Below are 25,269 nucleotides of genomic sequence, written 5' to 3' on the forward strand. Positions count from 1 at the left end.
TCTGTATTTTGTTTTTTTTAATATCTATACACAGGGCTTTCAGAATAATCAGAATTAAAAAAATATCAATCTTTCGGATGACAGCCAGCTACTTCAAGATTTATGACCACCTTCTCCTAAACTTTCTTAAAGTCTTGTATACATTGAGTATTTGCTTGAGTATTATAGGGTTATCGCGAAACTCTTCCATGACGCTGGGCAATATTTTGACCAATATGTCTTAAACTATGAAATTACTAAAACTGCTTTTGGTAAACACGTATAGATCTGCCATTTTGTTCTTGAGAGATAGAGTGCTTGTAACAAACCATTAAAGAGATGAACATAGAAGAATACTTCAGTAACTCAGCAAAATTCTCTGCCCTAAACTACTGTTAGTAACTTGCCAAATGCTCATTTAGTGCCCAGGACTCTGTCAGTTGGTAATCTTATTTCAAAATGTAATGAAAATCCTTGTCTTGAACTGCTTATAAAGAATTTTCTTTCTGTAATTGCTGGCTTGAGTTGCATGTATGTCTGCAACCTTTTACCCAGCTTGTTTTCCTCTACCTTATTAGGAAAAGAGGCTGTGTATGAGGTTGGTCTCCAAAAACTGTTCATTTGTCTGTCACAAGAATCTCGTGTATAGGCACTACTTACTACCCTATCTGTCGGCTCTTGGAAGGCTGGAAGACAGAATCTTGCAACCATGTCAACAGAGCAATGTGCAACCATCTTTATATAAGGATATATTAGATATATATTTGTACTGCGGTTATAATGTATCCAATTGAGCTAACTTATGCAGCTGCTAATTATAATTAATTATTTTGAATTTTTTTGAGTGTAATTAGCAGCTACATAAGTTGCTTGTTATACTGTGTATATCAGCTCAATTAGATAGTTTATCTTTGCTGCCCTTGTGTGAACATTCACCTGTAAGTTAAATGTATTTTATTACACTTATCAGGGCCGTAGCCACTAGTACGGTTCGAAAAAATATAAGATTTTTTTTTAAAGAAAGAAAAAAACCCAAAATCGGACCAATCAGGAATTTTTTTAAAGCCGTGCATAAAAACCATATCAGTGAAGTAAATGATCTTGCACAACTTCGTCTTGGGGTTCCTGTGGAAGCACTTGTAAGGTTACTCGGGACAGATCTGAAAGAGGATTTGACTTGGTCGATGTACAACCTTCGCTGAATATTGCCTTTCATTTTGCATACTTTGTGCAAATTTCTTACCAGGACAGAAGGTAAATGATTTAGAGAACTGAATCTTATTTTTAGTTGAACATATAGAAAACATCAATGAAATTAGGAGTTTTTACTTGAAGCATGCCGTCCTGCAAGGTGGCATGACAAAGATGGAGAATGTTTGGCTCTTCTTGCAAATTTTGCTTATATTTCCGCTTAGTTCTTCCATTAAAAGTGCATTTTTATTGTCTAGTATTCATGTTGTCTAGTGTTTTACTAAATAAGCACCCCAGTTTTAGAGTAAAATGGCGTCTAATGTGGGAACAAAACCCGAAAACATTTCACGTCTTTCTGAGCTTAGACAAAGGGCTATTAAAGCCTAGCAGCCGAACTTTGCTAAATTAATGATTTCTTAATACCTTTGAGGCTTTTTTAAATGATTTTTAATAAATATTCTAGGACGATGATACAAGCTTCACATACACAATCCGCATGATTAGCATTTGGAAAAGCTTAGACCTTCAAGGCCTAAAGTGACATGATTGTAGTGCAGAGGACCCCGACGAAACAGAAGTTGACTTTGAATAAGGGTTTGATTTTTTGTTCCAAGTTATTTCTTTTAATACTCTGTTGGTATAGTCAACCCTTGACCTAAAATCACTGGACCCTCGAAGTAGCACCCTCGATTGAACTACCCTCGACCCTCGAACAAAAGACAGAGTCCAACTCCCGGGGGGGGGGGGGGGTAATCCCCTATATTTGCTATACGGGTATGTGCCGCCCTATAGGGTATGGTTTTTCGGCTTTTGGGTCTGGGGTAGGGTATCATTTTTTGACATTTTGTCTGGGACAAGGTATCATTTTAGTCTGGGACAAGGTTAACGACTTGGTCGTTTTTGTCTGGCGAATAGGCTACGCTTTCTGCCGACACAAAAACAATAAAAATGTTAGTAAATATTGATTGCAATCGATTGTAAAACCGTATTTTGCGTCTTTTAGTCTGGGATAGGGTGTATAATTCTTAGTTTTAGTCTGGGATAGGGTATGTAAAATCAGAATTTTAGGTCTGGGATAGGGTCAGGGTTTTGAGGTCCTGGCGGCACACCCCTACCCAAGTTGGGGTGGTAGTAACCCCCCCTCCCCGGGCTCCAACTACTGTATGGGAACAGAAGTTCATAACTTCTGATGGGAACCAATAAAGTCATCCATTCGGCATATCCGTTAATTCTTCAGTATTTCTTTAGGTGTGACTTACTCCCTGAGGTAACGTATAATCTGGTATCTATTCGATTTTATCATTTCAGACCATGTGTCATTTCCTTTAGTATGATGTAGCGCAGGCTTCGTGGTAATTACGCCCGCGGCTCAGCGGTTATCTAAATGAGCGTACATCAAAGTGAGGCTATCGGGTTGAGCTTGCGATAAATTTGAAGAAAAACTAAGATGAAGTACGGACTAAGCTATTTTCTGCAAGCATTTTGCTCCAATTCTTTTCATGGAAACTATAACTAAACATCGCATAGCACCCCTTGCAGTACGTCGAAACGCAGCTCAATTTGGAGGACATAACCGAATAAGCTTCAAATTCTCAGGAGATTGAAATTCTTTTTTTTTTTTTTTTTTGTCCTCCATATTGAGCTGCTTTCTAGTCACATCCCAGGGTCTACAGCCTTCGGTTGTAGGGATCAAAACCTGAATAGGACCTGTTATCGGTTTGGTACAAGTCCTTCGTTCTTTCAGTCTTGGTACTACCAAGAAAATTCTCTTCTCAGTCATTTTTATATGGCTCATAATTCTCAAAGAACAAAAAATTATAATCAATGAATGCCTAAAAAAATCTATAATTTCACATAATCATTATCCTTATAGTAAATCAGTATTAATTTGTACTGAAAAGAAAGGTCAGTTCAATAAACTCGTAGCGAGAGGCGGGGGATTTGTGCTGAATTACGACACGTGCAATCCTAAGTAAATTTTCAATATACTGACAGTGTTTTTCTCGATAAATTCATAAATATGTCGAAAGTTTATTGCGATATTCTTTGCAATAAATATAGTATATTATAAATTTATATAATGTTATAAATTTATAAGGCCAAACGACGAATTCTCGTTAATATGCTATTGTAAAATTGTCCCCCACTTTAAACTCCAATGGAGAATTCTTCCAGAAGGTTTTATAATAGAGGGTAGAAACACCATCGTTGCTCATCAGTTTTTGAGTTGGGTCAAAACTTTTCATTGAAGGGCTATTCTTAAATAGTTTTCAAATTTTAGATGAAATTTATTTTGAGAACAGCTTCTTTAGAATAAATGTTGGATTAAAATTTATAAAAAATATAGATCCGGTTTACTTGGACTCATGAACAAATCCTTTTTAGTATGACTTGGAAGATTTTTTGAATTCCTTAAGTTTGAATTTTCGTTTTTCTTAAAAATCAATTTTGGCTTGATCCAGGATTGTGAAAAACTTGTGAATAGTCTTGAGTTTGAGAGTTTGGTTTACTCAACTCGACGTATCTCCTTATCTAATCAGTGCTAAAGCATTATGCCAAAGAGCCATTATATTTGTAAGTTAACCACAATGTCTGATATAACATAAACTCTAGGGATGATTTCATAAGAAAAGGACTAAACTTGTCATTTCTGTGTAAAGTCCTGAATAGGCTTCCTTTAAAGTAAATATAAACGCGAGAAAAAGTTAAATAACAGTTCGTTCTTTGTTAGTTAGTTATCTTCTACTGCATATCATTGTTTTCTTTTGTAATGATTTATGCACGATTTAGCCAACTTTGTGTATCAAAAAACACGTACCCAGTATTTTGCGGTGATAAGCTAAAATCACGAAACATTACTCACTACTCGAAACACTACAGCAATTGACTACCTCACAAAATTACATTTTTGCATTCAATTTGTTAGTGAATGATCAACTCCACTAGTTTTATAGGTATTTGCGAAATAGTATAAATTTCATTATTATTATCAATAATAAATAGAGATATTCGTCATTTTTGATTCCACTAAAAGAATAGAAAGGCCGCACGTACCACTACTTGTCACGTGACATTTTGCAAAAAGGCGCGAAAATGACGCGTATATATATGTATATAAATAAACTATAAACCGGCTTCTTTCATTCAATAAGGATATATTTTCATAAATTTGTTTTTCTTTTCTTTTTTTCTTTTATTAGATTTGTGTAGGTGAAAATTCAGTTTGCAAAAACAAAACAAAAAACAAAACAAAAATCGTAGTTTTACTACGATTGATAAATATCTTATTATTCAACATACTCAATGAAATTTAACTGGATTTGTCAATAATGTGCCAAAAATCCATCATTGGTAAGCGTTTCAATTTGGAAAGACGCAAAATTTTATCGCCGGCTTTTCGTTCCCTTGCTGAATTTCTCGTTCATCGTCGTTCCTAATCGACCCCGAGATGCGCTTTCTTTAGTGTTTACTATACATATCATAAAACTACATTAATACTCATGAACTAATCTACAATATTCACAAGACTTCAAAACAATAAACCAAGAAAAATCCTACAGATCATAGAGATAATTTGTATCATTTTACGAAGAAAAAACCTTCAATTTTTACTCTGCAGTGAAAACAAATTAGAAAATCACCGAATGCTTTCAGCAGCATTGAGTAAGATGGTAGCCCTACAGTTTTGTTTTCATAATTTTTGAAAAGTAAATATCATAGTTAATGGATAAAAGCTTGCTCAATGTGTTGAATTTACGCTGTATTTACGTTAACACGTTGTAAAATAATCGGAGTTATCTTTTTAAATAAAATATCAGTGACTTCAAATGAGCTCACAAACCGACAAGAAAAAGTGATTTTGCTCGCATTGCTCCCCAAGATTTCTGTGCGAAGGTTCAATTAATCTCTTCCATAACTGTTGGGGAAATCAATTAAAAGATGGAAATTATTACGTTCAAATTACTTAAGAATCACTTGATGACAATATTTTAATTGTAGCTAGGTGTGTGATTCAATTCAGTATTAAAACCCGGGCTATCACGAAATGGTTTTATCGATATTCTAACGGATATTAAAAGCGACTCAGTGATCATTCAGCACCACGATACTCAAGCATGTCTGCTAAATTGCATGAAAAGCTGCTTGCGCATTTGTTCATTTTTTATGGAATAAAACATATTTGCTTCGTTTGTACTTTGGAAAATAATGGATGTAAAAAAAAATCTCCTTAGTGGCACACAGTAATTGGGAATGAAAAAAAAACTGCCCGGAGCTTTTCAATGTTCTATAAATTTCTTTTGCATGGGAGAAGAAGGACATTAAAACTAACAGATCAATTATTGTAACAGTAAAAAAGCCGTTTGCTGTGGGCTGAAAAATTGGACGAATAAGTGCATAGACAGGTGATTTTACTTGGCTGTAGCATAGGAATCGATGCTAGCTATAGTCCATGATTTTGGAACTGAGGTCGTATGATTGTGAGATATCATCGAAGTTAGCGGTTCAAACAGGACATGAAGACCAATGGGACGACCAAATGGAAGATAAGAGCGCTGCATCCATTATCTGATGTATTCCCGCCTCTGAGACCTGCATTATAAGTCACTGATTTACTCTTAGCTCCCATTAAGGAAGATCCACTCCATTGAGTAGAACGGCTTAAACAATTAACTACTGTTGCTGATGAGGATTTCAAATCACACTGCGTGAATATAATACGCTAAGCACGGGTTTTGAATCATGTTTTTGTCTATATTCTGTGTCGTTCATCTTTGTTTTCTCGCCCTGACTAATGCTGCTGGCGCCGGCCTTCGGTTTAGCCTCAGTCGTAATTTCCCGTACGCCGAGTACGAGAACTGGGACTTCACTAGCAATGGAATAATGTCTTTTCGTTTTCAAACGCACAGTCGAACAGCTCTTCTACTTTACCACGACGACAAAAGAAACGACCGCGGTCAAGACTACATGGACGTTTTTATTTTCAAAGGAGACATTAGACTCAGATTTAACTTGGGATTTTGTCAGGAAACGTCGGAACTAACCGTCCTTGGAGATTTCGCTGATTACAAGTGGCATTATGTCGTCATAACACTATATTTCAAATATATTTCAATTTCTGTTGACAAAACTTCTGTATCAAAAATTGTTAAGTGTAAAACTCCAGAGCACGTTGGTAAGTTTGCTAAAATGCGGAAGAGAAGATGGGCTTCGGTTTATTTAGGAGGCATTCCTCTAAACAGGAAATGGGCGTACGAAGACTGGTCTAGTGCACGTATCATAAAAGATGCTTCTACATCAAGGTGAATTGTTATTCCTATAAAACCGTTAATATCTATTTAGTAGTCATATATTAATTACTAAAAGAGGGTCTTTTCAATTGATTAAGAATCTATTCTTTGTAGTCCTTGTAAAAATTCAAATGTTCAGTAGTCTTGAGTAAAAATTCGACTTCATTTCGAAATTCAAGGACTCGAATAGAAATCGACGCTCTCACATTCGTATATACCTTTCATTTTGAATCAATTAATATTGCAATCACGAATCAAAATCATTCCTCTAGTTTAATAATTTATTAGTAACCAATGTTTAATTAAGATCGTGCTAGGAATAACGGGGGAAACTATAATCACAACGACAATTGTATAGAATTAAAAGTAACTCTTAAAATAACTTCTTTTTGTTTTTGAAGATTCGAAGGCTGTATTGGTGACTTGATGTATCAGAAAGACAATCAGAAAGCGTTCAAGGCTAAGCTAAAGAGAAAAGAGGCTGTGGTTCCGGATTGTTTCAACGCGTGCAAAAATAATCTGAAGTCATTTGCACCCAAGTGCCAGAATGGTGGGACATGCATCGATCACATTGACAACTTTGACTGTGATTGTAAAGGGACTGGGTACGAAGGGGACTATTGTGCAAACGGTAAGACACCTACGTTCAATCGCTACCGAGTTGGACGAAAATAGTTCATAAGGGTAAAACTCGTTACTCCAGTTTTCACAATACTCATTTGTCGAGGCTGTGAAGTTTTACTATTGGGTGGGGGAGAGCTGGTGGGATTCAGGGGGTGCACGTATAAAATACTGCATTTAAGGGGGGGCACCCCAACAATAATTAGGTAAATAGAAAATCATTAAAAATTCTTCCTGTCTTATTAAGGGGCAACGTGAAAAAATTCAGGTTGGGAAGGGGTCATACAATACATTTTTTATTATTTTCACAAAATACCACCACCCTCCCCCCATCCCTTCTTGCCCGTAAAAAATTAACGATTCTTTACATTCTCTGCAGAATTTTCGGGGATAGAAATGATCGTTTTTCTCGTCTTCCCCGTCTCCGTCAGCTAGACACCATTTTTGTCTTTTGTTTGAACTACAGCCACAATATTATAAATTGAAAACCATCGTCTAGTGTTTATGATGATATTGATACTATATGGATTTTTGAGGGGGGTGGGTGGGGGGTTACTTGTTTTATTAATCGTTTTCATAAAGTTCTATTTTGTGACTTCTAACTACTAACTAGCCATGTACATGGGAATAACAGTCTTAATAACAATAACATATTAGCATTACTGTCAAACAAAGAAACAAATATTGCACTTATTGAAGTAAAAGGATCTATTTCATTGATTGGTATCCAATCTTGTACCCAGAGCCTGCGTTTCTTCTGGCCTGCGGCGAAGAACGAAGGAAGAACGACTCTGCCGCTTACCAGAAGAAACGCAGGCTCTGGCTGCGAGATTGATTGGTATCAATCAGCTGAATGCGTGCGCTTCTAATGCGTCGCCTCTCAACGATGCGACCCGGGTTTGATTTCTCAACTCCATTTCGTATGTGAGTATTGTTGTTTAGTAGTTCTTTCCTGTTTTTGTATTTTCCTCCGAGTTCACTGGTTTTTCCTCCTCAAAAATCAACTTCTAGATCCTAATTCGATATATCGGCTGCCTTAGGGTTACAAAGCCTGTTAGCCTTTCCGCCGTCCACAGTGCGTGGTAAACCCCATGCTCAATCATTCATGTAAATTTCTATTGAAAACATGGTAAGGATTTCTGGAAATGACGTCTATTTATAGCAACCTTCATTAATCAGTTTTTTTGTTGTTGTTATGATTCAGAGTCGACCATGGTCTACATGAATGGTTCAGGGTACATAGCCTATCGAATGTTGACTCCAAAAATCGACTGGTCGATGAAAAGTAATCAATTTTCCTTCAGATTTGTCCCCCTTGATCCTAACGGCATCATCCTGTACCTGGGGAATCCCACAGACCATCTGGCGGTCGAGATGTTTGAGGGTACCATCCAGGTGAACATCAATCTTGGGGGAGGTATGTTCAGTCTGCTTATAGCAAGTTATTTTAATATGTTAAGTATTCGTAGTCTCCAGAGCTTCCCTCTCTCTGCGTTTAATGTGACTGGGAACTGGGTTTTTAGAAGTGAAAAATTTACAAAGAATAGACTCCTTGCACTGATTCCCGAGAGGATTTGTTCTGGGGGACAAAACAATTAATTCTTTTTTTTTTTTTTTTGGCATAAGAAACTGAAGACGGCCTATAGTGTTTTAACCCCTGGAACAATTACGCACGTAAACAAAGCACTACAAGGAACGCCTGCTATATCTTAGAATAAAATCGAAGATAAACCAACACAATCAAAATTTTAACGTGCTCCCTTGGTTTTGCCCTACAAATTGAGCTGCTTTGACGTCACTAGGAAGAGGTCTATTGGCTTGATTTTGATTGATCTCAACAGGATTGCTTGTCATGCGCAGTAAAGTTACCCTCAACGTAAGTGAATACCATTATGTGGAGATCACTCGACGTGAGAGACGAATGACAATCGATATCAATAAGGGCTGGTACATCATGGAGGAACTCACACCTGGTGATCTCTTCTCCCTGGATCTCAAAGGCAATGAACGAGTTGCTTACTTTGGTGGGGGACCAGGTAAATAGATACAGACTGTCGTTTTCCTTCGAGTATTTCTTCGAGCTTTTTCTCCATTTCCTTGGAGAAGATAGAACTGATCATTAAAGTTTTGGCATTGGTCAAAAGCATAGTAAACTCATGTACACTAAGGCTCAGGTCAAACGTCGAACTTCACATGAGCCGAACCTAATGCCATCAAAGAGTACCGCCTTATTATCCATTGTTTCAATTAGGTTCGGCTCGTTTGAAGTTCGACATTTGACCTGAGCCTAAGCGGTTTATTAAAAAAATGGATGCTCTCTTCTGAAACCTTTTTTGATCCCATTAGAGTACAGATAAGATATCAGCAATGAACGTTTTAAGGTTTAGGCTCAGAAAAATGGTACCAGTAGAAATTGCGTCGTCTTTTTTTGTGCGATTTCTTTACCACCTCCATGTTGTGTCTCCGTCATTGGTTTCTTAGACATGCGCACTAAGGCTTTTACTGTTTGAAGAATTGGGCAACTTGTTCCACAATATGTTTGCCTTGCAGGATGAGGACGAATGTTGCACGCGTGATCTCAGTACTATGGGGAGTACGGGTAGTGCGCACATGCGCTGCCAACCCGGATTTGTTTTCCAGACTCAATGTTGTATGTGAGGAGAATAGACTTTTAAAATGGGAAAAATTATACATTATTTATTATTTCCATTTTTTTCTTGAAGACGGCAAGGCTATAGATCTCTCAACCAGCAAAAGGAATTTCAGTGGATTTCTCCAGGAACTGACTTTCGAGACAATGAAAGTGTTGGACAAAGTCATGAATTATCCACAGGATAAAAGGTTGGTGTAGGTTCCAGTAGACTTTACAATATCTAGAAAGATTTTCACAACCCCTCTTTCTCCTTTCCCTCTTCCTCGTGATCTGAAATGAAATAGTCGGTCTTTCATCCGACCACCTCTGGGGACCACCCCTGGGGTCTTGCTTTGATTCCTGGACACTGCATCATATGTAAGTAAAGTTTGTTAGGTATCTTTATTGATTCGAGGGTTTTTTTCTGGGTTGTCCAGATTTCCTTCAAAACCTAACAAGCTAAGATTCCAATTTGATCTGTGAGTTTGTCACTCTGAATTTGATCAGCCCTAAAGTTGTTTCAGGGTTCTAGTTGTGAGTTAGCCGTGCCCTGACTTAGATCAGCTCAGGTTGTTTCAGGGTTCTATCTGTGAGTTAGCCATGCTGACTTAGATCAGCCCAGAGGTTGTTTCAGGGTTCGATCTGTGAGTCAGCCGTGCCCTGACTTTGATCAGCCCAGAGGTTGTTTCAGGGTTCGATCTGAGAGTCAGCCGTGCCCTGACTTTGATCAGTCCAGAGGTGTTTACAGGTTTTTATACAATCGAGGATTAATGTCCACTGTCATCCGGTAAGCGCACACTCGCACCCACACGAGCTAACTCTTACTGACCATCTCTCGGTTAATCAACAGGTTCAGCAAGATCGGAGAGGTTTTGGAAGGAAGTCAAAGAACTGAATTACTTCCGATTTCTGATAAAATCCAAGGGTCTGGCTGTGGTGATCTGGATGATGATGAAGACATGGACAGATGTACTCAGCCCACGCCAAGATGCTTTTCTCCAGACTGCATCTATGGTAAGTACTGCATTGATTTGCTGTATGAAAAACCAACTTGTTTTGCATTGAATGTGTGTTCAGATAAGTGTTGAGTACCGCTCTTTAAACCTGGTTCGTATTTGCAACACAGACATAAATGTAATCTGAAGACTCATTGAAGCTCTTGTCTGGGTTGTGCGCAAAAAAACAACTTTTGTTAATGAGCAAAACATGAATACAGTCTTCTGTTTATCTGCATTAAGCTACTAAAGTAGTGTCAAGATTCAAGTCAATTATTACGGCTTCATTCCATTTTATAGCTTGGAAATCTCCTTTGCCGACGAACTCTCGCTTTTTGCGATCCGTTTGCAATGTCGTGGTGCATTTTTTCAATATAGACAACTTGTTGTTTCCTAAATTACAATTTTTAACATTCGCGCGTGAGAAGACGCATGTTCTCAAGAGAATAACAGGTGGTCTGAAATGGGAAAACATTAAATTAAACAATAAAAAAGGTGTATTACATTATTCTCTTCCAGGACGTGTAACGACTGATACCCCACCTCCACCAACAACCAAGCCAACCACCATGACACTCCCAGTAAGACTGACCTATGGTACCCCCTCTGGGGGAGTAGTGCTGGCGCGACTCGAGTCCCCCCCTGATCACAGTGTATCGCCATGGACCATCATCATCATAGTTGCTGCAGCAGTTATTGCTGTCATCATCACTATATTTCTACTTTACCGCTGGAATATCAGGTAAAAAAAACACTCATAGATTTTTAATTAACAAATAAAACAGCTTTTTCCGTACTCCGTTCATCAATAAAGAACTTAGGAAGTAGCGTAAGCACGAAAGAGGTGTAAGGAGAAGCCCGAGTCGTAGGCAAGTGCTTCTCACACTTCTTTACGTACTCAAGGGTTCTTATACGTGCCTTTGATGCAGGGTAAGGTATTGTGGAGAATATGGACCCCCATTTTATGTGTTCGTAAGATAACATTTATCTGAGATGTTATTTGGTAAAGAAAGTAAAAATACATTATGTTCGAGAAAATATATTAACTGTTTTTACAACACTTCTTAATCACAAGCGTGAAAAAGTACAATTTGCCATCGTGACGAAGTAGGTTTTGGTGGACGTCGATCAATGCGTTTCCATGACACTCCATAGGCACGTGTTCTTAAAAGCTTTGTGTTTTCCGACAATGCTGGGAAACACTGATTGGCGTCCACCAAAACTCTATTATGTCTCGAAAGTTTTTTCACGATTTCGATAAAGCAAATTCAGATAGGTCTATAACTTTGCGATTTTGATATGTAATCTCCTCTGATGCTAGCCTGCGTAGAGTTTCCTCCCCACCCTACTCGTACGCAGCCCACCGCTATTCAACGACTACTCCCCACTTATTGCGGCTGCGTAGTAGACTACCTACTCGGATACTTACCTAGATTCTGATAACCTCACATTTATAATCAGGTTTTTTCTTGTTTCAACAAGCTTGCAACCCGCCGCCTACCGTCTTTATTCTTGGTGCTTATCCTTCTCCCCATTCAAGCCCATGTTCATTTAAGCCTTCGCCAAGAAACCAAGGGCTCCCAGAAAATTGCAACCAGTAAAAGACTGGCTCCTTTTCTTAAACTGAACGAGTTAACAACCCTCATTTTTACACAGACGAAATGTGCCAACCATCAATGGGCATCAGTCCCCTCTCCGATCTTTCCATCAATATTATTCCCTAGATAATAACAAGATTAGCACACTAATAGGCTCATTCTCTACTTTCACATTCCCATTATACTTTGCGTCTTTGGGGGGTAACCAGAGGGTAAAACCCACTTATTTTGCTGATCAGACAATGTTGACAATACCTTGTTTGGTATCCAAAAATAAAATGAAGAAGTAAAAAACAGAAAAGATAGATGATTGAAGACGTTTAAGGTAAATTTTGAACATTTTTTCGTAAGTCAATACATTTTCTGTAAGACCAAAACTCTTATGATCTGTACACGCAAAAATAACTTGGAATAAACTGATAATCAGTATTGTACAGATAAAAGTGGGTATAGTATAAACTCAATTAAGAAACCTTTTTCTCAGCATCATTAAGGCATGGCTCTCAGATGCAAAACTGATTAGCTATATCATAGCCAGTTTTCTACGAATCTTCCCCAAACTTGGCAAGTTAATGTCTTTTGTGAAAAGAAGGAACCTTAGAGCCTTGGTTACCATGAAAACTAAGTCACGTGACCACAAGGCCGCCATCTTGGATTTTTAAACAAGCCGTTTGTAAACGTACCGAAACATCTTTAAAAGTCATGAAAATGCAGATTACTATTCATATTTACAATGCCTATATGGATCTAATTGGATACCTTGGAAATTATTTTAAGTTTAATTTTTAGAATATTTTCTATTTTTTCCAAAAACTTAAAAATATTCTAAAAATTAAACTTAATATAATTTCCAAGATATCCAATTAGATCCATATAGGTATTGCAAATATCAAAAGGAATATGGATTTTCAGGATTTTTGAAGTAGTTTCAATACGATTACAAACGATTTGTTTTTAAATCCAAGATGGCGGTCTTGTGGTCACGTGACCTGGTTTCCACGGTAACAGATATGCGGTAATTGCTTGCCTTGAAGAATTACTACTACGAGCCAAATTTGGGAAACATTCATAGTAAACTGTCAAAGATATGAATAAATAACTGATTTTCCATCACTTCCTCAAAAGAGCCATGCCTTAATGGTGCTGAGTTAAATTTGGGACAGTTTTTTGATTGGTTACCCCCCAAAGACGCATGGCATTATGGGGGTGTGAAAGTAGATAATCATGAATTTTTCGCAGGTATACTGGATCTTTCAAACCCCATAAAAGCGAACCAATAGGAGAAGGAGCACAACCGATAGGAAGAGGATACGAACAGCCTGCCTTCTATGTGTCCTCAAATAAACCAACCAAAGGGGTAACTATGGCTTGAGACAAACGAGTTATCACTTGTGAATGTGATGGATTTTGGTGACAATGTTGTGGACGATCCAAACAGCAAGTATACTCGAGTTTTGAATTCACTGTTGCTCAGGTTTAGCCTTGATTTTGTGCAGGATATTCACGTGTTCGAGTCAAGGTTCTTGGTATTTCAAAGTCGGTTTGTACAGTTGAAGCCTTGCATTGTTTACTTTACCGTTGGTATTTGTGTAATAAAGGACTGAACACAGCGGTACAGCTGATGAGTTATGGAATATTAAATTACGTATACCATCATCAAGACTACAAGATAATTATAGAATACCAAATGATAAGCCAAATAACTTAAATCAAGACACTGTTGAAATGGCATATAACTGGTATAAAATTCAAATATATATTAGAAAAATATTTAAATATCTCAGTGAAATTCTGAAAGGACACGGGGAGCCAATCCATGATATATACACTTTTGCTGTAATTCCACTTTAAATAAGGTTAATTTTTTCCCACTCATGAATATCAAATTCTAGATTATATACAATTTATATAAGTAATCATAAGCTCCTTGTATTGCATGAAGCTGTGTGAGTCAGTACACACACAAACGATTAGAAAACAGGTGCGTATCCAGGATTTGTAATTAGGGGGTCCTTACATACCAAATTGTCACTATGACGTCAATATGACGTCATAGCAATCTATTGTTTTGACGAAAAAGAATTATGGTCGATAGAGGGGAAACGAAACGAAAAGACGGCTCCGAGAAGCGAGAAAACCGATTTTCTTAACTGCTTAAGTTAAGTCTAAACAAATCTTCACACACTGCATCAACGGCCGGTTAGATTTTTTTGGCTTTGAAAGAAGGGGTCACGGGCGCCCTGTGACCCCCCCCCCCCTTGGATACGCCCCTGGAAAAAATGCGGCAAGATTGAAATCCGATATTTTTCATGGCCTCTGTGACCAGTCTCTTAAAAATAGCATTTATATAAAGGTCTTATAAAATGTAAATATTTCTAACAAGAATAAATGGAATGATGTTAAACTTCATAAACTTAATTTCTATAGTGTATGCGGCTAAATATTTGAAGTAAAACAATGAACTAAACTGGATCGAGTCTCGTCTTTTAATTTCCAATAAAATTAAATGAAATGGTCGGTTTCGTAGGTATCGTGATGTATCGATCGTGTTTCGTTGGTATGGTGATGTATCGATCCTGTTTCGTTGGTATGGTCATGTATCGATCGTGTTTCGTTGGTATGGTGATGTATCGATGGTGTTTCGTTGGTATGGTGATGTATCGATCGTGTTTCGTTGGTATGGTCATGTATCGATCGTGTTTCCTTCGTATGGTGATGTATCGATGGTGTTTCCTTGGTATGGTCATGTATCGATCGTGTTTCGTTGGTATGGTGATGTATCGATCGTGTTTCGTTGGCATGATGATGTATCGATCGTGTTTCGTTGGTATGGTGATGTATCGATCGTGTTTCGTTGGCATGATGATGTATCGATCGTGTTTCGTTGGTAGGTGATGTATCGATGGTGTTTCGTTGGTATGGTGATGTATCGATGGTGTTTCGTTGGTATGGTGATGTATCGATGGTGTTTCGTTGGTATGGTGATGTGTCCATGGTGTTTCGTTGGTATGGTCATGTATCGATCGTGTTTCGATGGTATGGTGATGTATCGATGGTGTTTCGTTGGTATGGTGATGTATCGATGGTGTTTCGTTGGTATGGTGATGTATCGATGGTGTTTCGTTGGTATGGTGATGTATCGATGGTGTTTCGTTGGTAGGTGATGTATCGATGGTGTTTCGTTGGTATGGTGATGTATCGATGGTGTTTCGTTGGTATGGTGATGTATCGATGGTGTTTCGTTGGTATGGTCATGTATCGATGGTGTTTCGTTGGTATGGTCATGTATCGATGGTGTTTTGTTGGTATGGTCATGTATCGATCGTGTTTCGTTGGTATGGTCATGCATGTATCGATCGTGTTTCCTTCGTATGGTGATGTATCGATGGTGTTTCATTGGTATGGTGATGTATCGATCGTGTTTCGTTGGTATGGTGATGTATCGATCGTGTTTCGTTGGCATGATGATGTATCGATGGTGTTTCGTTGGTATGGTGATGTATCGATCGTGTTTCGTTGGCATGATGATGTATCGATCGTGTTTCGTTGGTAGGTGATGTATCGATGGTGTTTCGTTGGTATGGTGATGTATCGATCGTGTTTCGTTGGTATGGTCATGTATCGATGGTGTTTCGTTGGTATGGTGATGTGTCCATGGTGTTTCGTTGGTATGGTCATGTATCGATCGTGTTTCGATGGTATGGTGATGTATCGATCGTGTTTCGTTGGTATGGTGATGTATCGATGGTGTTTCGTTGGTATGGTCATGTATCGATGGTGTTTCGTTGGTATGGTGATGTATCGATGGTGTTTCGTTGGTAGGTGATGTATCGATCGTGTTTCGTTGGTATGGTGATGTATCGATGGTGTTTCGTTGGTATGGTGATGTATCGATGGTGTTTCGTTGGTATGGTCATGTATCGATGGTGTTTCGTTGGTATGGTCATGTATCGATGGTGTTTTGTTGGTATGGTCATGTATCGATCGTGTTTCGTTGGTATGATGATGTATCAATGGTGTTTCGTTGGTATGGTGATGTATCGATCGTGTTTCGTTGGTATGGTGATGTATCGATCGTGTTTCGTTGGTATGGTCATGTATCGATCGTGTTTCGTTGGTAGGTGATGTGTCGATGGTGTTTCGTTGGTATGGTGATGTGTCGATCGTGTTTCGTCGGTATGGTGATGTATCGATCGTGTTTCGTTGGTATGGTCATGTATCGATCGTGTTTCGTTGGTAGGTGATGTATCGATCGTGTTTCGTTGGTATGGTGATGTATCGATCGTGTTTCGTTGGTATGGTGATGTATCGATCGTGTTTCGTTGGTATGGTGATGTATCGATCGTGTTTCGTTGGTATGGTGATGTATCGATGGTGTTTCGTTCGTATGGTGATGTATCGATCGTGTTTCGTTGGTATGGTGATGTATCGATGGTGTTTTGTTGGTATGGTGATGTATCGATGGTGTTTCGTTGGTATGGTGATGTATCGATGGTGTTTCGTTGGTATGGTGATGTATCGATGGTGTTTCGTTGGTATGGTGATGTATCGATGGTGTTTCGTTGGTATGGTCATGTATCGATGGTGTTTTGTTGGTATGGTGATGTATCGATCGTGTTTCGTTGGTATGGTGATGTATCGATGGTGTTTCGTTGGTATGGTGATGTATCGATCGTGTTTCGTTGGTAGGTGATGTATCGATGGTGTTTCGTTGGTATAGTCATGTATCGATCGTGTTTCGTTGGTATGGTGATGTATCGATCGTGTTTCGATGGTATGGTGATGTATCGATCGCGTTTCGTTGGTATGGTGATGTATCGATGGTGTTTCGTTGGTATGGTGATGTATCGATGGTGTTTCGTTGGTATGGTGATGTATCGATGGTGTTTCGTTGGTAGGTGATGTATCGATCGTGTTTTGTTGGTATGGTGATGTATCGATGGTGTTTCGTTGATATGGTCATGTATCGATCGTGTTTCGTTGGTATGGCGATGAATCGATGGTGTTTCGTTGGTATGGTGATGTATCGATCGTGTTTCGTTGGTATGGTCATGTATCGATCGTGTTTGGTTGGTATGGTGATGTATCGATCGTGTTTCGTTGGTATGGTGATGTATCGATGGTGTTTCGTTGGTATGGTGATGTATCGACCGTGTTTCGTTGGTATGGTGATGTATCGATGGTGTTTCGTTGGTATGGTGATGTATCGATGGTGTTTCGTTGGTAGGTGATGTGTCGATGGTGTTTCGTTGGTATGGTGATGTATCGATCGTGTTTCGTCGGTATGGTGATGTATCGATCGTGTTTCGTTGGTATGGTGATGTATCGATGGTGTTTCGTTTATGGTGATGTATCGATCGTGTTTCGTTGGTATGGTGATGTATCGATGGTGTTTCGTTGGTATGGTGATGTATCGATGGTGTTTCGTTGGTATGGTGATGTATCGATGGTGTTTCGTTGGTATGGTGATGTATCGATGGTGTTTCGTTGGTATGGTGATGTATCGATGGTGTTTCGTTGGTATGGTGATGTATCGATGGTGTTTCGTTGGTATGGTGATGTATCGATCGTGTTTCGTTGGCATGGTCATGTATCGATCGTGTTTCGTTGGTAGGTGATGTGTCGATGGTGTTTCGTTGGTATGGTGATGTATCGATCGTGTTTCGTAGGTATGGTGATGTATCGATCGTGTTTCGTTGGTAGGTGATGTATCGATAGTGTTTCGTTGGTATGGTGATGTATCGATCGTGATTCGTTGGTATGGTGATGTATCGATGGTGTTTCGTTGGTATGGTCATGTGTCGTACCTGTTTCCTTTCTTGATAGATGAATGAAAACCAGAGTACGAGAAAACGTGCAGACGCAGTGAAAGTTCTCTTAAAAGGTACACTCTTTGATCTTAACAAAACACTACATTCTTTATTTCCCCTCATGTATATTAGATTACTTGATAAACCTTATACGATAAATTTGACAATATTCACAAAAGTTCTTTTCTGTCATTTGAATTGCAGTCTCTTTCCATGTAGAGGCTTTTAAAATTATGGCGCACCTAGCTTAAGGTCAAACGTCGAATTTCACATGAACCGAACGTAATGACATCAAAGACTGCCTTTTGTCCATTGTTTCAATTAGGTTCGGCTCATGTGAAGTTTGACATTTCACCTGTGCCTTAGCTGACCTATTGAATAACAGAATCAGCCTGTAAGGAGATGGATTTGATTATTCTTGTCAAACACGTTGACATCATTTACAAAGGCGCCAAAACTTGTCGATTGTTTACAAGTATTATGAGCCACACTCACCGGGCCTATCAGGGCCGATCCAAACGCGTGTAAATGACGTCAACGTGTTTGATTGACGGCAGTCTATTGCAAAGTGCACGTCGCGATTTTTGTTTAGGGTGGCCGCGTAGCAAATGGTGCAAATGGTGCAAATGCAAATGGTGGTAACTCGTATTCAATAACAAGCTTCATGTACTGTTTAATAAACGAGCAGTAGCCGAGTGGTTTTAGACCCGATAAAACACGATCTGCGAGTTTATTAAACGGCTTAAAAAACTCCTGATGTATGTTCTCATACTGTACCGAATTCTTTACGAAATGAACCAAGTTTGATAGAGAAAATCCAAGTTAAAGTTTATGCAAACGAAGACGAATCTATATCAGATATAAAACCTCCTTCATGGTCATGATTTCTATTGTGTTTCCTTCATGAATTATTAATGAGTTTTTTAAATGATTTTAACATTAGAAAACGAATATTTGAATACCTTGAGATTTGAACATTATTGGATAAGGGTGATATAACTAAGTAACACGTTTCCTTCTGTGATTGGATAAAGTGTAAATTTGGTCGGGTTGTTATTTGATCTTAGATTGGTTGAGAGTGCGCGGACTGTTGCGACTGGCATGCGAGCCCTGATCGCTTTCCGCTCACTTGGAATTAAATTACACTAAATAGTAATCATTAATTAATGCTTTAAAGAAAAGTACAGAATAAGTGCAACAGCTCCAGCAACCAACACACATATCACCAGCAGACAACACATCTTTTTCCTTGCAGCTTTCTGGAAAAAGGAAAGACTTGTTAGGGTCGAAAAATAGATATGGAGAAGTGAAAACGTGCGATGATTGGCGTCAACTAATATGCATGGCGAGTTAGGTGTATTGGACAGACATAGGACTTTGGGACTGAATTTAGCTCCACCTTCTCATAAGCGAGATGAGCCTAACAGTCCTATGCATTAAGAGATCTTTACCTACCGCTTTTTGTGGCTTCGGAAAGAATTTTTATGGTATACCTGATATTTGCTTGCTTTTTCAAGTTGAATATTGGCAGTGCTAACATTGTCATGAGCTTTTTCAACATTGCCTTCAATTGAATCTAAAAAACAATATCAACAACACTTCAGTACTTGAACGTACATTTTTAAAATTACAGGACCAACCCCAATATGACAGGAAACTCAGGAAGAACTTGGAACTTGAGTGAAATTCCATACCCTGTTTATGATAAGAAGCACGAAAAACCATACCCTGTTCAGCGGATCATCCCCGTATAGTCTATATATGGGAGAACCCCCCCGCCCAAGGGACCAACCCCTCTTCAATCGAAAACAAGAGACCTTGGAAATGGGGCATCAATTCTTTCCTTCTTTCTTCTTGTCCTTGTTCCTATTCTCCCTTCCTTTTTTTCTTCTAATTTTCCTCTTTGACAATAGAAATTAGTCAAATCCAACTAGTGGCCCTATCATCGATGCTGTGTTCTGGTTGGATGAGCTAGTACTAGGCTATGACTTTGTCTCACAGGTTAATGAAAACCACTGGCTATTGAATTAAAATAATGTTTTACAAACTAAAAAGAAAACTTAAATCCATTACTGAATATCAAATACTATAGTAAAATACCTATCATTTCACCCTGCTCATACACCATCCCTGCCAGGTCACGAAATATCTCATTGATGTCCAGAATGTCTGACTGGAAATGATCAAACACATTAATGGTTACCTTATGAATACTGAAAAAATAAATTTCTCTTATTTTAAAGTCATTATAATCAAGTTGGAAGAGAGGGTTCTCATGCACCCATAAGATATATTTAGGATGGGCCGAGTGCATACCTAGTCATTCCAAGTCATTCCAGTTGTGAGTGACAAATACTCCTTTGACTTGACAGACACTTTCCCATGAGAAATAGGCTGTTGAGTCATGGGAATATTTATATCACTCATGATCAGAATGCACTCAACCCATTGTAAATTTAATTGACGGTAGCCAAAGTGTTTGATGTCTGAAGTTGGTTAGGTTGTAGAAAAATGAAATAGGATGTACATTTTTTTCATAATCATCATCAACATCATCATCAACAACAAAAGTGGCAGCACCAACAGTACTATGGCCACAATGAGTCTCGTAGTCATCAACCATTCCAATAATTATTTAATGATCACCTCATGACCAATATTTTCAATCTGACCATCAGCATCATCTTCATCATCCACCTCTCTACAACCATTACTACACATCTCATCATGAGTATCAACAATAATACTAACAATGATGAATATCAACGATAATATAATGATAAAAATGACCTTTATTAGCACTAACACAATCACTACAGATTATCATTATCATGAAGTGTTCATCATCACCACCTACTACAACTATCAATATTATCATCATCATCATCATCTACAAGGCAGTCAAGGGCATTGTTACAAGAATGACGTCATATTTTGTCTTAGTCTGAGTTCCATTATGAAGAAGAAAAAAAGATTTTAGTCCACCACCCCCAGTCCACCACCCTCTTTAACCCCCCCCCCCCCCCCCGACCACCACCATCCCCTTAAAAATTGTTCCTTGGGTCCCCTCCAACTTTAAAAAGTGTTTTGCTTTGAGTCACTGTCAACTCTTCATAGGACCTTACTTCAATCTGTCTTATTCTGTCTTCCCTTTCATACATGATGGCTTCATCAACAGCTATTTGTTGAAGAAGTTGTTGGTCTGCTTCTCTGAAAGTGTAAAATCAATATCTTTAGAAGGGTATGTTTCTTGAAAACCCTAGCATTGTGGATGAAAAAACAAAACACTATAAAATGAAATGCAGAATGTCCTTGACCCCTCTCCAACAAGTGTTCCTTCCATTGCATATCACATCGTTGAACAAATGTTTATTCTAACCTTTTGCTTTCATCATCTACGAGGCGCATTTTGTCTGACTCAAAATCACCTGCTGTTCGCTCCTGTCTTTGCTTCTGCAATAAAATAGACAATTCAGTAGTGAGTATACCAAAGTTCAAAGGCAAAAATATCCAAATATTAGCCATTCCAAGGTTGAGGAAAAAACTGGGTTGAGTGTTGGCACTGCACTGCATTGTGAAACTGTATTAGGGAACACTTCCAAGATGGAGTCTTTTTCATCCCCTATAATATTCTCACATTGCACTACAATGCCAACTCCACCCAGTTTTTTTCTTGTAATGCCTAATGAACTTTTGCAGTCATTTGGAACTGCAAGTTATCTGCAGTCATGGGTTTACATCGTATAGCCTTTGTCGTCAAACACATGCATCTATCAGTTTATTTTTATTTTGACAGAGATTTACAAGTCATAGATGTAGTAATCTAAAGTACAAATCCACATTCTTAACAATAACTTAAAAAGGTCAAAACACTCACAATGCTAGCAGACTTCACAATGAGCTTCTCTTGTTCAGCAATTTTCTGAAAGATTCAAAAATTTATTGAAACATTGCTGCCTATTTTGTAAAATACCTATACGCTGCAAATGTAGAAGATAAGCTTAATTTTCACCAGTTCCCTAGCACTAACTAAGGAAACTGGGAAGCTGAACATATCTATCGCCTTCCCTGCCAGGATTCCTAGCAAGATACTCAATTTAGCTATCAGCAGTCATTTTAGATTTTTCCAATAAGCTCAAAGGAAATGAGCTTAATACTAAGAGTCAATTACAGTAAATTATTTCAAGCATTGGCTCATTTTCAATGACCAGACTACAGAAAATAACAAAGGCGTTAACTTTATAATATGTGTATATACATTTTGCGTAGCTGACGCCAAAATTTGTGGACGCATATATAAATGAAATCTATGAAAAAAACAATGAGGGAAAAGATTGCCATTGCAAAAAGATTTGCAAGATTTGACATTGTAAACATAAAACAGAGGCTTTGCACCATTAAGTGCTGGTGCCTATAATACAGCTTGGACTGCCTGTGGTTAGATGGCCGAATAATAAAATCCCTCTGCTCTTGGGAATTGAATCCTTTCTCATGTAAAACAATTGTACTGTTCCTGCCATCTAACATGGCTGTCTTCACGTGATGGTGCAAAACCTCTATTGTCTGGGAACATATCCAGTGTGTCTGGCTTTGAAGATATTGATTATCCATCATACATACATTTTGAGCAGAGTAATAGCGCGATACTGATTCTCTGAATTCCTCCTTCAACCTTTCATGTTGAATTCGCAATTGTCGCTGAAAGTACAAATAATTAGAAGTGAGATTACATAGTTTTTATTATGGCTCCTTTGCCTTATAAAATTACAATCCTGCATTATAGTAATGTTTCAGTTTATTTAATGTACTTATAATTTAATAAGGTATATGACATGTATGTAAAACTTTATTTGTACTCACAGAAGAGCCACATAGTGAGCTCATGCTCTTCAACAAATTTGTTGTTTGGGTAGCTAGTTTATTGGTCCCTTGCTGCAGACGATGTCTGATAAAGACATTAATCATACAATTCAAAATCCAGTCTTGAAGGGAGAGGTGGTATGAGGGGAGAGAGAGGGGGAGGGATGAGACTATTAAGGCCCGTAGGAAGCCAAACAGGCAGGCAGCTGGAAGTATAGTGGAATAAAAAGTATGCAAAAACTATGACTGAATGAAATGGCATTCATGCATTAGTCTTGACAAATAAAAACATATAATAAAAAGAGTGTTTTCAAAACTAATTCAGATGCTGCTCTTTGACCAAACTTAACATCACAAATAATTTTAACGCCTGACTTGAAGCAGTGTGTGTGATTGAAGTGGACTTTAAATTTGATTATTTTCACACTAACTAGCAACACTAACACTCACATTTTCTCTTGTGGTACTTCATCTCTACCAGTTGATATTTGTCTAAGAATCCTTTCTAATGCAGACGCTATATTCATCAGGAAGATGAATTGAGAAAATCAGACATGGTAAAATAATTAAAAATATTGGAATATATTATTCATTTATGATTACTTACTGTTACTGTTGATTTGGAAAATATTGCTGCTCACTGAATCACTTAACTTTTGGAATTTTTCCTGAGAATCTCCTGTGAATGATCCAGCAAAATAATATGAAAATTGTAAAACATAAACAACCAAGTGTCTATAATAACAAAGTGTCTGTATTAAGGCTTTGTCATAATGTAATAATAATAATAATAATAACTATCCCCCTGGGTAATCTCTCATAGCTCCTCCTAAAAATTTTGCATCCCCCCCAATTCTCTGGGGGAAAAAATAAAAAACTCCCCCATTTTACTGGTAAAAATTTTTTCCGATCCCCCCTAAATTTCACCTCCCCTCCTCTGCCATACATTATGAACGTAGCCTATGAGTACATGTAAGTGTTTGATCATTAGGTGGGGTTTGACTGTGTTCTTGACTATTTGTTTTAACCAATTTTGATTCAAATGCACACTAAATATCACAGTCAAAAATCAAATATTCTTTCCTGGGGCAAAAGATACACCCGCCCCCACTCAAAACTATGCTCATTGGTCCTTGAGATATCAAATGACCAAGCTTTTTTCATGTTAAACATATATTTTAGCTTATAAAATGATTATGAAATCAAAGAGAGGAAGAAAATGTTATGAGAGGAGAGGGATTTAAAGTTTTAAAGTAAAAGAAGTTTTTGGAAAATTACACTGAAGGAGGGGTGTAGGACAACAATCGATATCGCAAGCAATATTAATATCATAATAATTAAGATACAGTGTGGCCCACCTGTTTGAGATCGACTGCTAGAATCATACCCTCCACCGATAGCACCATATGAATGATTATCACGACCACCAAACTCCCCTCGAGACATGATCTGCAGTTAAAACAGTAAGCTGGATTTAGTTTTATGAAACAAAATCAAGATTTATACAAAGCGCTTCCTTTCCTACACCTGCAGCTTGCATGGCACAGCTCGAAACGCTTAGCAGAGCACGCATTTCTTCGGTAACAAACACACAAATGAGATAGCAAGTATTTAGATCTGGCATTAACAGGCTGAATAATAAAAGAATTGAACTCTAGAGAATTGGCTTGCTTTGAAGTCCATCTTTAAGCTAAAATCCCCAATCAATAACGGTATAAGATTAATTAAGCTTAGATGTTCCTCTGGTAATATCTGCAGAATCTTGTGATTAAGCATCGACAATTCTCAAGATCTGGGTTAACTTACGTTTTGTTATGATAGATAGCTGCTTCTACATCTATTTAGAAGTGTCAATGAAGGCAATAAAACGCGGAATTGTAAAATCGAAAGCAAAAATATCACCCTTCTTCGCGCTACGTCTCTGACATCTCGTTTCTGATCAGACTTGAAATACTACCCAGGCCGAGGAAGACATGGACCGAGATTGGGTACCGGAAATGGTCTTGGGAGAGAAATATCTCCATGGATCACAAGTTAAGAATTCTAATTTTGAAAAAATCAATCAAAATAAAATCTATGTTTTATCGACAGGAAGAATATTTTAGCATTGTCATTCATTTTTGAGAGTTATTAGCCTTTGGCACAATCTTACTTGTACTGTATTTCGCAAATTGGGCTCCCTGTGGACTAGAAAATTCCTTTTTTGTCTGACAGATATAACGGGAACTGGTAAAAAATCTTCTTTACAGCTGTAAGACTTAAAGTTTGAGAGAAAGAGAAAAAGGATAGAAGAGA

General features: G+C 38.0%; 2 protein-coding genes across 3 annotated transcripts; one reads left to right on the forward strand and one right to left on the reverse strand.

Annotated features, from left to right (window-relative positions):
- Positions 1–4,135: 4,135 nt before the first annotated feature.
- On the forward strand, positions 4,136–14,774 carry LOC116295923 (neurexin-3b). Of its 2 annotated transcripts, XM_031703882.2 has the most exons (9): positions 4,136–6,470; positions 6,860–7,089; positions 8,284–8,314; positions 8,384–8,496; positions 8,921–9,115; positions 9,803–9,920; positions 10,562–10,725; positions 11,226–11,448; positions 13,544–14,774. In XM_031703882.2, exons 1-9 carry the CDS (start codon positions 5,911–5,913, stop codon positions 13,674–13,676), a joined length of 1,767 nt encoding a protein of 588 aa, XP_031559742.1. In that variant the 5' UTR covers positions 4,136–5,910; the 3' UTR covers positions 13,677–14,774. The 2 variants fall into 2 exon arrangements, with proteins under 2 accessions (XP_031559742.1, XP_031559741.1); XM_031703881.2 differs by having other exon boundaries at positions 8,284–8,496.
- A 3,422-nt stretch (positions 14,775–18,196) lies between these two features.
- On the reverse strand, positions 18,197–24,927 carry LOC116295920 (syntaxin-7). Its single transcript, XM_031703878.2, has 12 exons — positions 24,781–24,927; positions 24,333–24,423; positions 23,582–23,653; positions 23,425–23,491; positions 22,975–23,059; positions 22,735–22,812; positions 21,992–22,036; positions 21,494–21,567; positions 21,240–21,324; positions 20,215–20,287; positions 19,608–19,690; positions 18,197–19,373 (listed from the first exon to the last, which is right to left on the reverse strand). Exons 2-12 carry the CDS (start codon positions 24,418–24,420, stop codon positions 19,278–19,280), a joined length of 846 nt encoding a protein of 281 aa, XP_031559738.1. The 5' UTR covers positions 24,421–24,423; positions 24,781–24,927; the 3' UTR covers positions 18,197–19,277.
- Positions 24,928–25,269: the final 342 nt, after the last annotated feature.

This window comes from Actinia tenebrosa, unplaced genomic scaffold, assembly GCF_029948245.1.
Source record: "Actinia tenebrosa isolate PJP-AT-01 unplaced genomic scaffold, QUT_ActTen_1.0 PGA_scaffold1__47_contigs__length_23844297, whole genome shotgun sequence".
NCBI lineage: Eukaryota > Metazoa > Cnidaria > Anthozoa > Actiniaria > Actiniidae > Actinia > Actinia tenebrosa.